The sequence below is a fragment of the Phyllostomus discolor genome, chromosome 2 (genome assembly GCF_004126475.2).
Source record: "Phyllostomus discolor isolate MPI-MPIP mPhyDis1 chromosome 2, mPhyDis1.pri.v3, whole genome shotgun sequence".
Classification (NCBI taxonomy): domain Eukaryota; kingdom Metazoa; phylum Chordata; class Mammalia; order Chiroptera; family Phyllostomidae; genus Phyllostomus; species Phyllostomus discolor.
In genome coordinates, this window is record NC_040904.2 from 62,817,869 (window position 1) to 62,836,372 (window position 18,504).

Sequence of the window (18,504 nt, forward strand, 5' to 3'; positions counted from 1 at the left end):
TTCATCACCTGATCTCAGTGTTCCAGAAATTTCCTTTGTGTGTTCTATGTGAGTCCTCCTCTTGTAATTGAGTCTTCTCAGCTTGTTCATGTATGGGGTCAACCTTCAGGCTGGCTCACTGTGAGGTTCAACCCCAACCACAGCATGTGAGCTGCTGTGCAGGGTGTTCACCACACAAAGCAGATTTGCCTCAGCATGATCTGAAATACTGTTTTAATGGTTTTGTTGACTCCCCACATGGGAAGATCACAGACATGGAGGGCTGAATATATTTATTGAAGAAATTATATCTGCATATAAGTGGGCCTACCCAACTTCAAAGGTCAACTCTACTGTGATTTGAATGATTAAAATGATAAAAGTTATTTGATGTTTTCCATTTTTCCTATTGCAGATCCACCTTTTATACTGGTTATCTCTGGACTAGGCACTTATTTTCTCTATATTCAAAAGAGGTAGAATCTATTTTGAGGAGTGCAAAATTCTCAATTTAGATATCATGCCCACCTATACAATAAATTAATTAGACTCAAGACAATGGACTCTGGTTACTGAGACTTATTTGGCCCAGATTTTGTAGATTATGTTAACATGGATCTTATTCCTTCCTAGTTAAATTACAAATATAAAATATTACTGTGATAATGAATGGTCATCTTCTTTCCTCATGACTTTCAGGAAGCTGGTGAGGCTGCTGATTTTTGGTGGAAGGTGCACAGCTAGGTCCTGAGGTAAGGTCTGGAGACATCTAGACCGAGACAAAAAAGAATTTCATAAGACCATGAGTAGAGATTTCATAAACCATAGATTATTTTTAGGACATGTGATGACAAAGCATGGAGAATTGAAGGAGTGGTCCGTCTGACCTATTACTCCTCAAAGCTCTGTTGATGTCCCAACTAACCCCAGGGCCTGATTCCCACATCTCTACCTCTGCCCACACTGGTCGCCAACTAGACATTGTCCTCTAGGTAGTCCACAGGCATTTTAATTGGGTAAAGCTTGTTTCTCAAGTTTCATGACTGATTGTCTCAGCATATAGGCTTTTCCATGATGCTCTACTCAGCTTGAAATAGGTAATTCAAATTGTCCTTTAGAGCTAAATCTTGATGGAAAGAAAATAAAGCAAAACACCATAGAGATTAGAAAAATGACTCTTTAGTTGCTATATAGGGGAAAGATTGTTCTGGATTTGACAGTGCTCAGACTAACACTATCAATCATTAGAATAATAAAACCAACATTCCTTTTCTGATTTTTATTCATCACTTTCTAGCCTTTACAGTGTGTTTTCCCCCAAATATGGAACATTGGCTTCAATATTACTTAATGCAAAATGTGGAATATTGGCCTCAATATTATTTAATGCAAAAATTACTACTGTACTAAATAAACTTCTCCAGAATATGGTCTACTACCTATCATGTGGTAGATGTTCAAAAAGCACTTTGAACATTAAAAACAAAAAATGGTTTTTAAATGAAGGAGGGAGTGAATAATAACTAAAGAATCTGAAGTGTCCTTAAAGGTGCCTGGGAGCAGTTTATGGTCTTTTAAGGATAGTGAAAGATGTGGCAACAAATTATCCTCCAAAAAGTGTAATGGGTCATACAATGATCAAAGCTCTGAAGAAAATGACCAGATAAATCACAGGTATGTTTCAACACAATTAGGACACTGTGATAGGCTATTTTCCATCATTCTCAAAGAAAGGCACTATATAACATAATTAACATATTTTGGTATGTATCTCTCCCCTTGGTCTTGGTGAGCTGATGGGGCATGAAAAGTTCAGATTATGAGGATTTAATCACCGATTTTTATTTAAAAGACTGGAAAGGGTTTAGAATAAAGCACAAACCCTAGTTAATGAAAGAAGCATTCTACACTTCTCAATGTTACAAAAATAAAAGGAGAAAAAATAAAAACTTGAAGTGTGATTCTATAATACATTACTAAACTACAAGGAGAAAATACCAGTCACTTTGCTAGAGTGGGCAAAATGAACTACATTTGGATGACATTTGATGATGAATTCCTTTTCTGATTTTTTTAGGTAGTATTATTTTATTTTACAGGAAGTTCCTAATTTTGAGAATGTAAAACCAGAAAGAAAGTCAAATTTACCTTGAAAATTTTATGTTCTCTTAGTTCTATGATGTTGAATGGAATCTTTTAGTGTTTTTTCCTGTCAAAGTGCTTTTTAAAAATTGTCAGGTACAATCTATGTATGTTTTACCCTGCTACCATTTATCTGTTTATGCTGATGCATAGGAAATGTATGGTGTGATATTCCTGTAGACAAGGCTGTGAAAATTAAATTTTCAGAAAAAGAAACATGTTTATGCTAGGCTCAGATTAAAGTGGGAGCCTACTCAAAAACATTTCTATCAGTGATCTATTAATCTTCTGAAGAGTTCTTTTAATCCAAATAAAAATGTGTTTGCAAAGAGATTTGGGTTATTTAGGTCAGGCTTGGCTTTACACTCAGCCAATCAAGTCCCCAGAGGATGTGACACACACATGTTGCAGTAATGGGATTTGGGCAGGAAGTTGCTTTATTGGGAAATTTCCAGGCTGGTAGCTGATGATACAGAAAACGGGTACCTTGCACTCCAGAATGGTCTGAGACTAAATTGTTAATATGTGAAATTTTCTCTGGACACAGTGCCAGCCACCCCCCTCCACAGCTCCTGCTCTTCCTGCCCCGACACCCTCAGTTACTGCATGCTTGCTTATTCTTTCCTCCCTTCCCTGCTCAAAGCTCTCTCCCAGTAAGGATATAAAATGCATCCATAGTAAGTAGGTAATTGCAGGATTAACAGCTTAGAGCACCTTCCAGGCAAGGGTAGTTGTATTTTAGCCACAGTTAACTACTAAAACTACAACAGTGTCATTTTAGACATAAGCTGGAGTAAAACAAAAGTGTTTCCTCCCCCCGCCCCCAGGGTTCTTCTCAGTCTTAAAAATCAACCCAATTACGTAGCTGTTTAATCTATCCACAAATAAGGAACTCACTAATACCAAATCAAAAACTTAAACAAAAACCACAGCTATTGGCTTATGATTGATTTGTGTTTCTACAGATTGGAGGATACCAACAGGGGGAGGGGCAGGTGAGAATGAATGAAATGGAAAGTACCCGATGCCAACTGAATTGGGATTTTTCAAACATAAACCAAATCCATTAAAGTGCTCCTCAGGTTCCAACCAGTTAAAATAAAATTGAAGACTCTTTTGAGTTCTTTGATTTTTTTTTTTTGCCCACCACTCCCCTAAAGGGAATAACATCTCATGTTGTTATGCAACTACCTCACTTTATAATATTATAAATAGCCTTTTTGGAACACTTGCTATTTGCCAAGAAAGACCCTAAGCATTTTGCATTAGAAATGAAATAAATATAATGGCTAAGAAAAGAAGAAAAATTACATGGGCAGTGTTTTGCTTACAACCCTGAGCTTAAAAAAACAAAACAAAACAAAACAAAAAAGTGACCTTGGGTTTAACTTAATGATTACCATGACTAGAAATGGTTGATACACTCAAGCTAAAACAGAGTTGTTATATGTATAGGATACGTGTGTTTTCACTCAACACTTAAGTTGATTAACATGGTTGAGTCAGCGTAGTCTTATCTCCTGTTTCTGTTTTAGACATTTTATTATGGAAAATTTAAATTTTACACAGAGGAAGAGATTATGATCATATCGCATCCCCAAGCTTGAACGAGTATAAACTTATAGTCAATCTTAGTTCATCTCTACCCATTCGCCTCCCCTCTCCCCTCAGCCCTCACTAGGTTGTTTTAAAAATAGATCCCAGACATATAGTTTCATGTTTCAATACACCTTTAAAAAACAAGAACTGCTTTAAAAAATGAACCACAATACCACGACTGCACTAGCACAAAATGAGAAAAATGACTTAGTGTCACCAAATACAATGTTAAAATTTCTCTAATAACATCAGATAATTTTTACAGTTAATTTGAATCACATCCAAACAAGATTCATGCAATGCATTTGATTTTTGCCTCTTAACTTATGTTTCTTTTTCTGTTTATTTGAAACCCTGCTGGCTCTTCTGAGGAATTTCCCATATTTAAATTTTTTTTCTGATTGCATCCTTGTATTTTTTTTAAAAAACATGCTCTTTTTATCCTCTATTTTTCTTGTAAAATTTTAGTCAGATCTTGAGGCCTGATAAGATTCAAGTTTATATATATATATATATATTTTTTTTTTTTTTAAGTAGGTCATCAGTGACTATATACATCCTGTTGTATTACAAGGAAATCCCTGTATCTGGTTGTCTCTACTTTTGTAACTGAAATTGCTTAGTGGGTTCAGATGGCATCAGGTTGATCCATCCAGCACAAAGTTACAAATCAGCCTTTCAATTAAAAGCTTTAACAGCAATTGATGATTATTGCCCAGATCATTGTTTTGATTGCACAATGGTTATATTAAATTTACTCATTCTTTCTGTAATTATTGAACACAATTATTTTAAAAAGAACTTCTATCTATTTAATTATCTGGAGTTACATTCATGTGGAAATGGCCCACTTTTGGGGGGGGGTTAATGAATGTTAGTTTCTCCATATTGAATGGGAATTTTTAGGCCAAGATTATGCTGTATTAACTGTACTTTGCCATTTACAGTCAAAAAAATACAGGACTATGTGTAGGCCTTACTTAGAAATAGCATTTATTTCTGTTGTTAAAGGCATTACCCATGTGTCTAAATGATCTTACTTCTGTTAGATTGAAATACTATTATTTATTAAATATGGACTTAAATATCTATTTCTTTTATTTTTCTAGGTCAATCTGGAGATCTATGTCTGAAAAGAAAGGATTTGGTTAGTAATTCATGATTACTCATGCACATGATATGGTCCGTTTCCATGAAAATTCTTTCCTATACTACTGACATAAGCAACAATAAGTGATTAATAAAAAACAAATGGAATTTTCTTTACATTTTATAGAATAAATTTTTAAAAAGTGCATGTGATTCCATTCTAACTTTAAATTGCTAACACAAATCATTGACTGATCATTGACCTCTTTTAAAAGGTCATCTTGACCTCTTAGATGTCTTTTCAGATTTATGAATCTAGGAATAAATAAAAAAGAATTAAAAATAGTTGGATTACAAAAAACTTTTCAACAGCATTTCAAACAGGTGTTGGTTTCAGTTGTACAGCTTAGTGGTTAGACAATCACAGAATTTACATAGTGTTCCCCTCAATATTTCCAACTGGCACCATATGTATTTATCATGATATTTTGACTACATTTTCTATGCTCTATTTACTTCCCCATGACTGTTTTATAACCACTGAAGTTTACTTCTTAGTCCTTTCACTTCTTTTACCCAGTGCCCCAACCCCACCCCTCTGACAACCGCCAGTTCTTTCTCTGTATGTAGGAGCCTTTTTCAATTTTGTTTCTTCATTTATTTTGTTCTTTAGATTCCACATAAGTCAAATACCATATAAGTTACATGGTATTTGCTTTCTCTTACTGACTTATTTCACTGAGCACAGTGCTCTTTAGGTCCATCCATGCTGTCACAAATGGTAAGATATCATTCTTTTCTTTAATGGCTGAGTAATGTTCCATTGCATATAGATACCACATCTTTTTTTATCCACTTACCCTTTGATATACAGTTGGTTTGCTTCCATAGGTTGGCTACTGTAAATAATGCTGCAGTGAACGTAGGGGTGCCTATATTGTTTTGGATTAGTGTTTGGGGTTTCTTTGAATAAATCCCCAGAAATGAATCACTGGGTTGTAAGGCAGAGCCACTTTTAACTTTTGAGGGGACTCCATACTGTTATCCACAGTGGCTGCACCAGTCTGCATTCCCACCAGCAGTGTATGAGTGTTCCCCTTTCTCCACATCCTTGGCAACACTGACCATTTGTGGTTTTATTGATGATAGCCATTCTGACAAGTGTGAGGTGATATCTCATTGAACTTTTAATTTCCATTTCTCTGATGATTAGTGACACTGAACATTTTTCTATACATCTACTGACCCACTGTATGTTCTCTTTAGACAAATGTCTATTCAGATCCTCTGTCCATTTTTTAAAACTGAATTGTTTGCTTTTTTGGCATTGAGTAGTATGAATTCTTTATAAAGTTTAGGTATTAACCCCTTATCAGATGCATCATTAGCAAATATGTTTTCCCATTTAGTAGATTTTTTCTTCATTTATTGATTATTCTCTTTGCTATGCAAAAAATGTTTTAGTTTGATATAATACCACTTGTTTTCTTTTGTTTCCCTTGCCCAAGGATATATAGCAGAAAAATATTGGTACCAGAAACATCTGAGATTTTACTGCCATGTTGACTTCTAGGATTGTCGTGGTTTTGAGTCCTACATTTAAGTCTAATCCATTTTGAGTTCATTCTTCAATAAGGTGTAAGAAGATAATCTACTTTCACTTTTTTGCATATATCTGTCCAACTTTTCTGGCAAAATTTAATGAATAGACTGCCTTTATCCCATTGTATGTTCTTGCCTCCTTTGTCAATATAAATTGACATATAGGTGTGGGTTTATTTCTTGGCTCTCGGTTGTGTCTCATTGATCTATATGACTATTTTCATGCTAGTACCATGCTGTTTTAATTACATGCCTTGTATTATAATTTTAGTATCTGCAATTACATTATCCATAGTAGTAATAAAGGCAACTAACAGTTTGTATTTTAAATCTGAAGTAAATCTCTAATTCTATAAATTACTTTTTGAAAGCTAGTTGATAATGTCTCTTTCCCTTACAGGATATAAAGTGACACTAATTTTAAATCATTCTCAGTGGCAAAACATCTGGATTATTCAGTCAATAATTCATTTTTTATACAGTTTATCAAGCTTGGGGATATCTTTTCTCCTTTCTTTCTCCCCTGCAGAGCCTAGGAGTTGGATGCTCAAACTACTTTTCCTTTTCTTCAAAATCATGTACCTGGATTGCTCTGCAAAGCTTATTTAGAGCAAGGTGATAACCATCAATGATTGTTATCTTCAAGGGTATCTCCATTCTCATAGCATGCTTTTCAGTTTATGCACAGAAGACTACAGAGGTTTCTATCCTAACTTCATTCCTGATGATCAATGCCTTTTCTCTAGTCAAATATGAGTGTTTGTCTCCATTTGATGCTTTGCTTGTATTTGCATTACTTAAAACCAGTTCTTCATTTCCATGCAGTTCAGTTCTTCACACATGTCCAGGGCCTTCTTTAGGTGTCAGGGGGACACGACTGAGCAAATGTTGGTTTTTTCATTTAAGGATCTTAAATCTACCACAGCTTAATGTTTTCTCAGCACAATCATTTTTTTACAATCAGGTATTTCAGTAGTAGCATTCTACCATATATGCTTGGGTGCTTATGTAGTTCGTGGAAACAATGGGAGCCCACAGGACATCTGGGGGTGTCCATCACTGACTAGAACTTCCTAGAATGAACCATAGAACTTTTGTTTCATATTACCACATTACAACAATGTGCAGAATTTGTTTTGATTTTAAATTTTTTACACTTACTGTGAATTCTGCTAACCAATCCTCTGCTTTACTTTAGAAAGGAAAACAGTCAATGATACAATTTGGCAGGAATCCTGCAAGCCTGAGAATGATCCCCACATCAGAAGACTCTGTCAGCTAAAAGGTAATTGCTAAACTTAGTTCTGCTGACTTTGCACTTTCCTGAAGTAGTTTAAAGGCCAGGTAAAAATATTTACATCTTTTCCCATTAAAATAAGCAGGGCATTGTGGTCTACTTAAAAAGAAAGACAAATAAATAGAACATATATATTATTAATAGAATATAAACATGTATGTGTAGATACACAGAGACATACAGAAAGGAAGTGAAATCTAATTAAGTTGCCTGTTGAAGCAAAGAATCAAGTGCAAATAATATTTGAAAGTCTCTAATGTCTAAAATAATTTAAAATGTATTAAAAATCAGCACATTGAATAAACCTTTAAAAATAACACGAATATATTAACAGTTGTTATGTTTAAATTTTCTTTAAAAATTTAAGAGAAATAACTTTGATTACTAACACAGAATTATACCATTTTATAATTTAAAAATTCCCCAAAGCAAGTTAGCAGCCAGGTATAAAATATTCATTAATAATAAATTACTTCAAAATTAAAATTACTTAACTTTGGTCAGGTAATGAATAAAAAAGTCTTAAGGGTTCACAAAGATGAACAACAGCATAAAAGGTTGATTTAATTGGCATTGTCTTTACAGTGTTACTTGAACAAAAAATATTTGATTATATTCGTTATTGATTATTTAAGAGTTTCTGATTTTTATATAAAAATATTTTTACTATCTTGGGACAAAGGGAATAATTATAGCATATATTTATATATGTTCACATTTTGCCTTTTGTTTTTTTAAAAGAGCTCTTGGCTTTATAAAATATGAAAATAATCATTTTCCCTTGAAATATTTCTATTTTATTAAATATTATATAACATTTTGGTGAATAATTTTAACTAAATTTTTAAAATATTTACAATTTTCTCTATTATAAAAAATACATAGGTGAAACACTGGAGATTATTTAAGTATAGTATTTTCTTTTAATTACAATACAGGAAATGTTTTAATAATATCATGTTTTGATTTGACTCTATCTTAATCTCATGGATGCCAGCTATCTTCACTCACACTCTCTGTAGGTGAGCCAAACACCCACCTATCCATTCCTTTAATAAACATGTTATTTTTGGATTATTGTGTATTGATGTATGGATAAAGAAGGTATAACTTATTATAGATATATTTAATTATAAGATTGACCATAAATCTCTTCAAGTATTCTAATTCCTAAAACTACTTTTCTGTGAACTTTTAAAAAGTTTTGTAATAGCAGGTAATTCTATTACAGCTACTCTGATAAAGCAGAAAAAAATCTTGGTCATTAGGTGAGGTTCTGAGGATTTGTGGTGTCAATTTTGTCAGAGAAGGAAGAAAGCCTCTACAGGAATGTTCTCAGCTGTGATATTTCTCAGAATCTTGAGTGACTGTGTGTTTGATGTGTGTGTGTGTGTGTGTGTGTATCTAAGAAGTTTCGCTGGCATTTCAGCAGTAGTAGCTGAGTCACAGGACATTTCTTAGGGATTAATGCTGTGCTAGGAAGAGTTGATGGTCTGAGACCAAGGCTGTTGATGCGATTGTAAATTGAAGGAAGAAATTCAGTGGGTGAGGGAAGGCCACAAGCAATGGACTTGAATTTTATGGCAGTAGTAGCTTCATTTAGAAGGCTCAGAGTATTTCTAAGCAATTAGTGACCTCCATATTAACCCATAATATTTCTTTCTCATTTTAAGCACTACTTTTTAACTGTTAATTGCACAATTACTTCAGAGTGGTTTACTGTCTATGCCTGAGGATAGGCGGTCTGTGAAGTTCAGTAAAATCAAGATCTGAAGGTGCATTATTGCTGTCATGCACAGCCCATGATTTTCTTGAACACTAATAATGAAATTGTAAAGACAGCTTCAATAAAGCAGAAGAAAATATATAGGGAAATAAATGGTAGGGGTGACGTTAGCTCCTAGTGAATCTGTTGCAAACTTCAAGACCAAAAAAAAAAAGCTTTTGTTTCCATTTCAGTTTCAAAATGGTATTTCTACACAACATATATTAACAGCATTGCTGTCCTAAAAAATATTGGGGCATGATGAAAGGAACCTCCATGGGCTATATTAAGCAAAGGATTTGTGCCTGGTATTTTAATTTATGAACAAATTCACATAGCTTGATAACATGACTGTGTTTTATCAGTTAAGACAAAATTTATCAGAATGAGTTGAGTGTCAGGAGAATAACATTTTTAGTTTATCCAGACCAGTTCCTTCTCCTAAAAAGAATTTTATCTAAAAGTGTGTCTGTGCTATTAACAGAGACTACATCTGTAAAATAAATATAAGATAAATTAAGTGCTCAGGACTTAAATTTTTAAGATTTTATTTATTCATTTTTAGAGAGAGTTGAAGAGGAGGAGAATGAGAGGGAGAGGATTATCAGTGTGTGGTTGCCTCTTGAGTGCCCTGTACCAGGCACCTGGCCTGCAAACCAGGCATGTGTCCTGACTGGGAGTTGAACTGGCGACCCCTTGGTTCACAGCCCATGCTCAATCCACTGAGTTACACCAGCCAGGGCAAGTGCCCAGGAATTTATAACTGAAAATTTGGCAATATTTAGGTATCAAGGAAAATCAACCTGTCATTCATATTAATTGTATTGTCAGCATCATAAGCAGGAAAACTATTTATAATATTCATTTTGGTAAACTAAAATCAATTTAAAAATCTTTACATTTACTTTTGCCTTAATTTTGTAGAGATAAAAAACCTTAAAACACAATCTTTTAAACCTATAAATTGGAATTTACCTAAAATCAAGTTATGATTTAAGTGAAGGTAGTTTTAAGAACAGGGTTTTCATATTTTATGCCAGAAACTACAAAGAATAAAAACAAAGCAAAAATTTAAAAAGGAAATAGATCATATTTGGAGACTTAGAGATTTTTTCAATGTTTCTGCAGTAGACTTGTCCATAAAACAGAAAATATGTAAAAAAAATATGGTAGTAAAGGAAGTAGGGTCTGAATAAGGTCAGGAAACATGTTAGTAATGAAAGGAATATTAATTCCACTCATACAGCTACAAAATTGTTTTGAAAATAAATCTCACCAATGGTTTTGATAAGATTCATTATAGTAAACTGGTAGAGGAGAAAGAAATGTTAGGTCCTTCAAGTTTAACATCTGAATTACCACTGGTTTGAAACTTTTCCTGAATTCTAATCAATATTATTATTTGGCCAACTTCTTCAGAGTAAGCAAATAAATATTTTGCTTAATTTTTCCAGACATTATTAATTCTTTTTCTTTATTGGATTGGTAACCTCATTTTCAAGAGGGCAAATGTATAAAGTCACAAGTTTATTTACTATTCTGTTTAATTTTTAGGAACCACAATTTTAATTTAAGGATTGTTTCCCAAGAGCATGTGACTTGAGTCTGGTCAGAATGGACAATATGAGGAAAGGCAGAGAGAAGCTCTCGTGCACACCTGAATGCTTGCTTATGATGTGGGAATAAACTCACTGAGCAGAGGCTGCCTGCTAAGCCGGTCTCTTTTATTTCCAAGAAAGGTTTCGTGAAGTAAATGAGAACACTCAGAGTTCTAGTTTTACATACAAATGAATCTTGGGATGAATTCAATTCAGTAGGGGAGCTCTTACTAGGAATATAGTTACCTGAGCATGGTCAGAAGTATCTCTGTTAAAATAACCTAGAAGCTGATTAGAAATACTGTTTTTGTTTTGTTTTGTTTTCTCAGCCTCATTTTTTCCTGCCTCTGCTTTTGAGGAGCAGTCAGAATGTTTCTGTTGTATGGTGTATTTTTTTTGCATACTCCTATCGTGTCCCACCTATGTAGTTTATGTGTGCTCTTACACTCTTGTTGCAAGCAAACCACCCCAAAACTAATGACATCAAACAACAGTTTACTAGTTTCATGGGGGTTGGAGATCAGGAACCCAGTCAGGGCAGTGTTTCAGGATATCTGAGGCTTCATCCAGGAGGACTTGAATGACTGGGGAGGACTTAAGTGTCTGGTGGCTGGAATCACCTGGAGGCTTCTTCACTTCCATGTCCGGTATCTGTTCTGGGATAATTGAAGGCTGTGCTCAGCTGGGATGGTCACCTGGAAAACCAGCATGTAGCTTCCCCATTTCAGGTAAGCTTCTCCCAGGCCAAGGGCTAGATTTTAAGAAGGAAGGTGGTGAGAGGATACCTCACACATCACACAGGGAAGTGTCTGAAGAGGAACATCCCAAAATATCAAGGCAGAGCAGATAGCTTCTTCTGACCTAGACTTGGAGTTCACAAATTCTACTGTGGCAAGTGAGTCAGTAAGGCCGGATCAGTTTAGTAAGAAGAGAACTGAACTCCATTTCTTGCTAGAGGAGTGCCAAGGTCACACTGCAGAGTATGTGGTATGAAACATCTTTGAAAAATACAGGTGCAAATTCTCTAGTTCAACCATCGCAACTTTGTTGCTACTTAGGACCAAATTGCCTCTGCTTCTATAAATGTGTTCTTGTAAGGTAATATTTGGGAGATTCCAAATAAATTCAAATGTATAAGACCACAAAACAAATGGCTAATCTTCATAAAATGCCATTTTCCTTGTGGCCCTTCCTTAGTCCTAAACCCTCAAAGCTTCCTGTAAGAAGATGTCACAAACTGATAGCTCTATAACGGAATTTATTCTGAGAAAAAGCTCAGTTAGGTCATTTGTATTTTAAAAATCAGGAAATTTTGCATTAAATTCCATATATTTACATTCTTTTGGAAAACAAGAAGGACTAGGACCATCCTGGACTCTGAGTCTGAGGAGATTTCAGCTGAGAGAGCTGAGCTCCCTGGCTGGCCTTTCGCAGTGCCGGCCCTGCAGTTCAGCTCACCGCAGAGCTCCCTGACAAAGTCCACTTCATTTAGTTATGTACATGGTTAACTTCTGCCATTGTAACATTGGTTTAGTGGGTTATGTCCAAATTTCTCCACCTAGCATTGAAAACCCACCAAAATTTGGCCTTATTTACTCTTCCAGCCCTACCCCCTCCATAAGTAATAAGTAATGTTCAGAATTACTTATTGCAGGCCCATCTCAATCTCTACACTTAATTAAACATATTCTACTCATTCCACACTAAAGGCCGGTGTTCACAGCATTGTCACTACATTTTTACTTTTCTTTTTCTTCTATCTTTCCCAACTGTATCCATTTTTCAAACTTCCATTGATGGAGGCCCTGCCTCTTCCACAAGTACTTTGGGTCCTGGTGACCCCCCCATACCTCCCACCCCCATGATAACCTCTGAGTCACTCAGTTTACCACACTGCATTGTTATGCACATGATGCTATTCATTGTGCATACTCCTCAGCTGCTTCCAGATTCTAAAGCACAAGTGCTCCTTTACTGTTCTTTTCCAGTACCCAGAAGAACACAGACTTTGCTCTCTAAAACTCATGTGAAAGGCATCAGAAAAAGGAAGAGGTAGAAAGAAATAAAGGCGTGGGAGAAAGAATTTTTTTTTCTAAATACAGAAACTAATAATAATAATAAAGCTGCAAAATTCTGCTTCACGATCCTGGCTCTGAGATGAAAGTTACTGCCTCAAAGAACCAGATCATAAAACCAGCTCATTTAAAAATGTAAGCATTTTCTAGAATCCTGCAACATGGCCACTCTGGTTTTAAATATTAAGTAATTGGTGTAAATAACTCTGAGATTGAGCTGTGGATTTAACATATCTTTTACCATTGGCTATGATGGGGATCTGGACAAAAACTTGCACCTACTTTTTACTGAGCGCAAAGGGTGGACCTCACCTATGTCTTCCTCCCTGACAGAGTGTGGGAATAAACAATAGTGGGAAATTAAAGAACTATCTTCAAGTAACAAGGTATGAAGGTGAGAGAAAAAGTCACTGGCCTATTGTGGCCAGGTGATTTCTGGGAGTCTCAACACCCTCATCTGTAAACTGTGCGGCTTGGATTAAGGAATCCACGAAGTCCTATGGTTTTTTAGCACACACTATTTTGGATTTAAATAAAGTGATCCCCTTTTACAGGGCTTGAAAGGGAAATGCTACTACCTTTTGAAAAGTTTCTATTAGCTTCAAGTAAATAGATGCCACGTGGCATAGCTTTTACTAATGCATGCACAGAACAGCTGCAACATAATTCAGGTTGAGATGGCATAATAATGAAGCTCAAAATGCCAGGGTTGGAAAGATTCATTTAACAGAAACGGGTGAGGGGATAACTTCATGGAATCATAGCATTGGGGAGTCAAAAGAGGCTTTCGTGTCTATGTGCTGACCTTTTATTATTACCAACAGGGAAACTGAGTCCCAGGGAGGCTTCATGTCTTGTGTGGTAGGTACACAGCTTTTCAGGGACATTCTTCATTTTTGTTTTGTTAAATTTCTATTTTATATTTATCTGCTTTGAGTAAGAATAACACTTTTAAGAAAATAAATACTTATCATCTAGTCAATATAGTACCTTAATAAACTGAAGAAAAACATTAGTATTATTCAATAAATTATACTCACACTTCTTAAATCCTACAATTTCTTTTAACCCATATATAACATTAATCTGTTTTAATAGATTTACATGAAGATGATTTTCTTTTGAGTAATAACATGCATACTCTTCAAGGAGAAAAACTACAAGATGTTTCTTATCAGGTAATGCGAATTATCAACATTTACGAGGTGTTTTGTGAAAATTGTCTTGTTATGGAGCTGTATGATATGCTAAGTAATGTACAAGGCTTAATAGCCTTGTAGCTACTTTGTATTTACTTATTGTAGGTTGTTTTGTAATTGATATGATTATGTCCCTGGGAATTAGAATATAAATGAAAAAATAAAATTACTACTTGAGTTAATAAACCATTTTGATTATGCAAAACATTATGTGCTACAGCCTTTTGATAAGTAACTCTGAGCCTGTTATAATTAATATACTGGGATTTTCTCTGACAAGACCTATGCTAAGTGCTTTAGAACTATCTGGCAACCTTCAGCATGGGGTGCATGCCTTTTTTTGTTTTTTACATTTTGTATAAAAATATACGATGTGATTTCTGACATATCTCTTTAAATATTGCATTAATTAGCCCAGAAGTTCAAACAATTATGAATGTCTGAACCTTAGGCCTCAATAATAATAATAATAATAAACATTAATAGCCAAATAGTTGCTATTCACCCTGTAACAAAATACAGAGTATATGTCAATAGGGCCAACTCCAGCATTATACTGATTTTTAATATTTTTCTGACACCAATGGCATCCTCCTTGATTATTCTGATATTTTACTAGAAAACTTAGAACTGACCTTCCTTGGTGCAGTAGATTGATCAATGGCAGAGGCTACACATAGCATATGAATTGTGAGGGGCGGATGTGGTGAGGAAAGGGAGCTCGAACTCCTCAGTCCAGCCTGATTTTTTAGGCTGATGAATTAAAGGACCATGGACCATAACAATGGACCATAACTTTTGATGAACCCCAGTTTCTGCTGGCTGTTCTGAAGCATCCACAGTGGCAGATCCTCACTCCAAGGCCATGCACTCGGCTGCACATGGCCTGATTGCCCGCTGGCCAGGGGCTTCTCTTGCAGTGCTGGTTGAGAGCTCTGAAAACAGACAGCTCTGTTTGAATCTGGTCAGCTCCTCAATCTCTCTCTGCATCAGTTTTCATCATCTGAAAAATCAGTCTGTAAAGAACCTGTATCTTGTGGCTGTTGTAAGAATTAAGGGAGGTCCTTCATTAAAGCACCTAGCATCGTGGCTGGCATTGAGAAGATGCTTTAAAAAATTCAGTTGTTCTCACGGAGGCTCCTCTCTTCTTGTCTCCCTCCCCTCCTTCCTTCTCTTACTCTGTGCAAGGGCTTTGTGACACTTTCACAAGCATAGCTGCCAGATTATGTCTGAAACATGCAGTCTCATTCTCCTAAATTTAGATGAGGCCTCAGATACAGTATCTAAGTGAAACTGTCTGAGAGCCAAGCAAAAACTGGGCTGGTTTATAATAAGACCTCCCAGACATGCATTGTATCAAGAGAAATCAATCCTTCCTGAGGTTTTTAGTAAAAAAAAATAGAACCATCTCTTAGAAACGAGGTAAAAAATGTAGAAAGTTCATAGAAGAAAAGAGTTAAAGATCCATCTTCGCTCTAAGACCCATTTTTCTGGACATTTCATTTGGCCAAGATATATCCTCTTTGAATGGTAACCATGCAGTTGTGCTATGCAGTTTGTCACCAGATCAGCTGAAGAAGCTCAGACTCAGTGGGACAGGCAGGAGCTCTCTAATCTAGAAATCTGTGTTTGGGAGTAGAGGGTGGTCTTATCTGTCTTTAATCTTTCTTTATTCAGAGTAGGCATTCAACTGAACTTAATTACTTAAGAAACATTTTCTGTATGACAATACTTGGGTGTAACAGTGTTAAGTATTAGGAATTATTATTCAAACTATTAATTTATTAGCTCATTGTGACTGAGGAAAAGTAGAAGCAGTTAACCCTTTGAGAGATGGGGCAAAGAGGGAGTCATTTCTCAGAGAGCAGCTCTGATGTGAACGGGGACACTGGCATGTTGAGGGCATGAGAATGGACCTTGGCACAGACTGGGGCCTGTCATCCAGGTGAGCAGGTGCCTTAGACCAATGCTTCTCCAGGTCTGGCCCTGGACTGTCTGTGTGACAATCACTTGGAGTGTTTGTTAAAAATTCGGACTTCTGAGCCACACTTTGTCCAACTCAATTGTCATGTCTGGAGCCCAGGAATTGGTATTTTGTAAAAGTTCCAGAAGATGCTTAGTATATGAACCAGGAGACATGAGACTCTCTGGGAACAGAGAACTGGTGAGCACTTGTCTGCAAATGTGATGCCCCCTATATTTTTATTTTACAAACCTCAAATGTCTCAGATTTGGTCTGGAAAGACAATAGCCTCCTGAAAATATGGAAGCTGATATTTGTTTTGTATTATGGGAATGAATTTTATTTATTTTTGAACTTTGAAAAACAATATGGAAGTAAAAATGATTGAAATAATAATACCATTACAGAGTAAATATTTTCATATGCTGACCATTTTACTGAATATCATTAATGTGGAATAAAGTTCATAAGATATAAAATGTATTAATAATTATCATATGCCCACACCTACAAAATATATTTTGAACAATAAAAGCATTCAGAATTACCCTGACTGGTATGGCTTAGTTGGTTTGGCATCATCCTGCAAAGTGAAAAGTTGCTGGTTCAATTCCAAGTCAGGGCACATGCCTGGGTTGTGGGTTCAGTCCCCAGTTGGGGCGTGTACAAGAGGCAACTGATCAATGTTTCTCTCCCTCTCTTTCTCCTTTTCTTCTCCTCTCTCTAAAAATAAATTTTTAAAAATCTATTAAAAAAACATTCAGAATAAAAATTTTAATTATTAACTCAACTCCTAATCAGAAAATACTCAACCAGGTGAGTTTCCTTAATGTTCTCAAAATGGTAGGAAAGATCTTAGACATAGAAGAAGGTACAGGGAACCAAACGCCAGGGGCAGTGGAAGATGTTTATGGAGTACTTTCTCAAATACCAACTTTGTTCCATGAATATTTCTGACTACTTAGCCTAGGATAAACTTGCTGGGAAACCAGGCTTGCAGGAGAAGTGCTGATGAGGAGAGTTTGAAGCAAAGCAGACTGCTGTGATTATTGTACCAACCATAAAGAACATCTTGGGGTAACTTGACTCCCAGCATTTATTTTCGTATCCTTGCTCTTGTTTGTTCTTTGCTGGCAGCACTCAAGCTGATGGCTCAAACCTTTTGTAGCATATTGAAAAGGGTATAAAATATGCAGTAATACAGACTTTGGGCTAATATATTTTCAAAAGTGGTTCATGGCTCATTTCTCACGTAAATTCTTAGGTTGCATTCAGCCTTCAGAGCGTCATTCATATTCATGATAGAAAAGAGGGATAACATTTATTACTTTCAGTGCTGCTGATATTAAGCACTGTCAAACACACCCACCCAGAACCGCACCAAAACATTTTCTTCCTGAGCTTCTTCCTTTCTGTGGAAAAAACTGTTGCTGAGTGACAATTTTTTTTAAATGCATATGTATATACATATATATGCACATATAGTAGATACACGTACATATATACATCCAAAATCACCTTAGATCCCCTTCTGTGGAAGATACTAAAGTACTAAGGATTAGGTCACTCCACAACCATTTCAACCAATTTCTTTCTTGATGTTTTTTTTCTGTAGGGACTATAGGATAAGTATTTGAATTCTCAGTCTCCCCTGTCATTCAGGGTGGTCATGGGATTCAATTCTGTCCAATGAGATGCTGTCAGAAATGTTTAGAGAGGCTTTCTTTTCTGAAAAGAAAACAAACACCAACGAAACAGCAAGGCATCCTGAGGAGAAAGCTTTGTCCTTTGTCCTTCCCGCCTGGAGCTGGGACAGGATGCCTGCGGAGACCGCAGCTCTCTTCCACCTGCAAGGGCGGAGAGCACACGTTGACAACAGAGCTGGCAATCACTCTAAGCTTGATACAACAGTGACATCCCTGAATGACTGCCTCAGTGCCGGACTGTTGGTACCTAGAATTCTTATTGTATGAAAACATAAGCCACATACCTGTTTAAGCCACTGTAGTTGGGTTTTCTGTTCCTCAAAGATGAATGTAGTTCTAGCTGATACACTTTCTTTTTAGAACTGTCCCTTCTGTTGATGCTGAATACAACAAAATGGGCTCACAGAATTCATTGTGTAACCAACCTAGATTAGCCTCCTTTAGTTTTTATGCAGTGGAATCAGCATCTAGAGCTTTGAGTTGGTCATTT

General features: G+C 35.9%; 1 protein-coding gene across 1 annotated transcript in view; it reads left to right on the forward strand.

Annotated features, from left to right (window-relative positions):
- LOC114488181 (SAM domain-containing protein SAMSN-1) overlaps window positions 1-18,504 on the forward strand; it is a 163,718-nt gene that overhangs the window by 25,943 nt on the left and 119,271 nt on the right. The window contains 2 exon segments of the mRNA XM_036017922.1: window positions 4,830-4,867; window positions 7,610-7,696. Coding sequence (XP_035873815.1) covers window positions 4,830-4,867; window positions 7,610-7,696 — 125 coding nt within the window.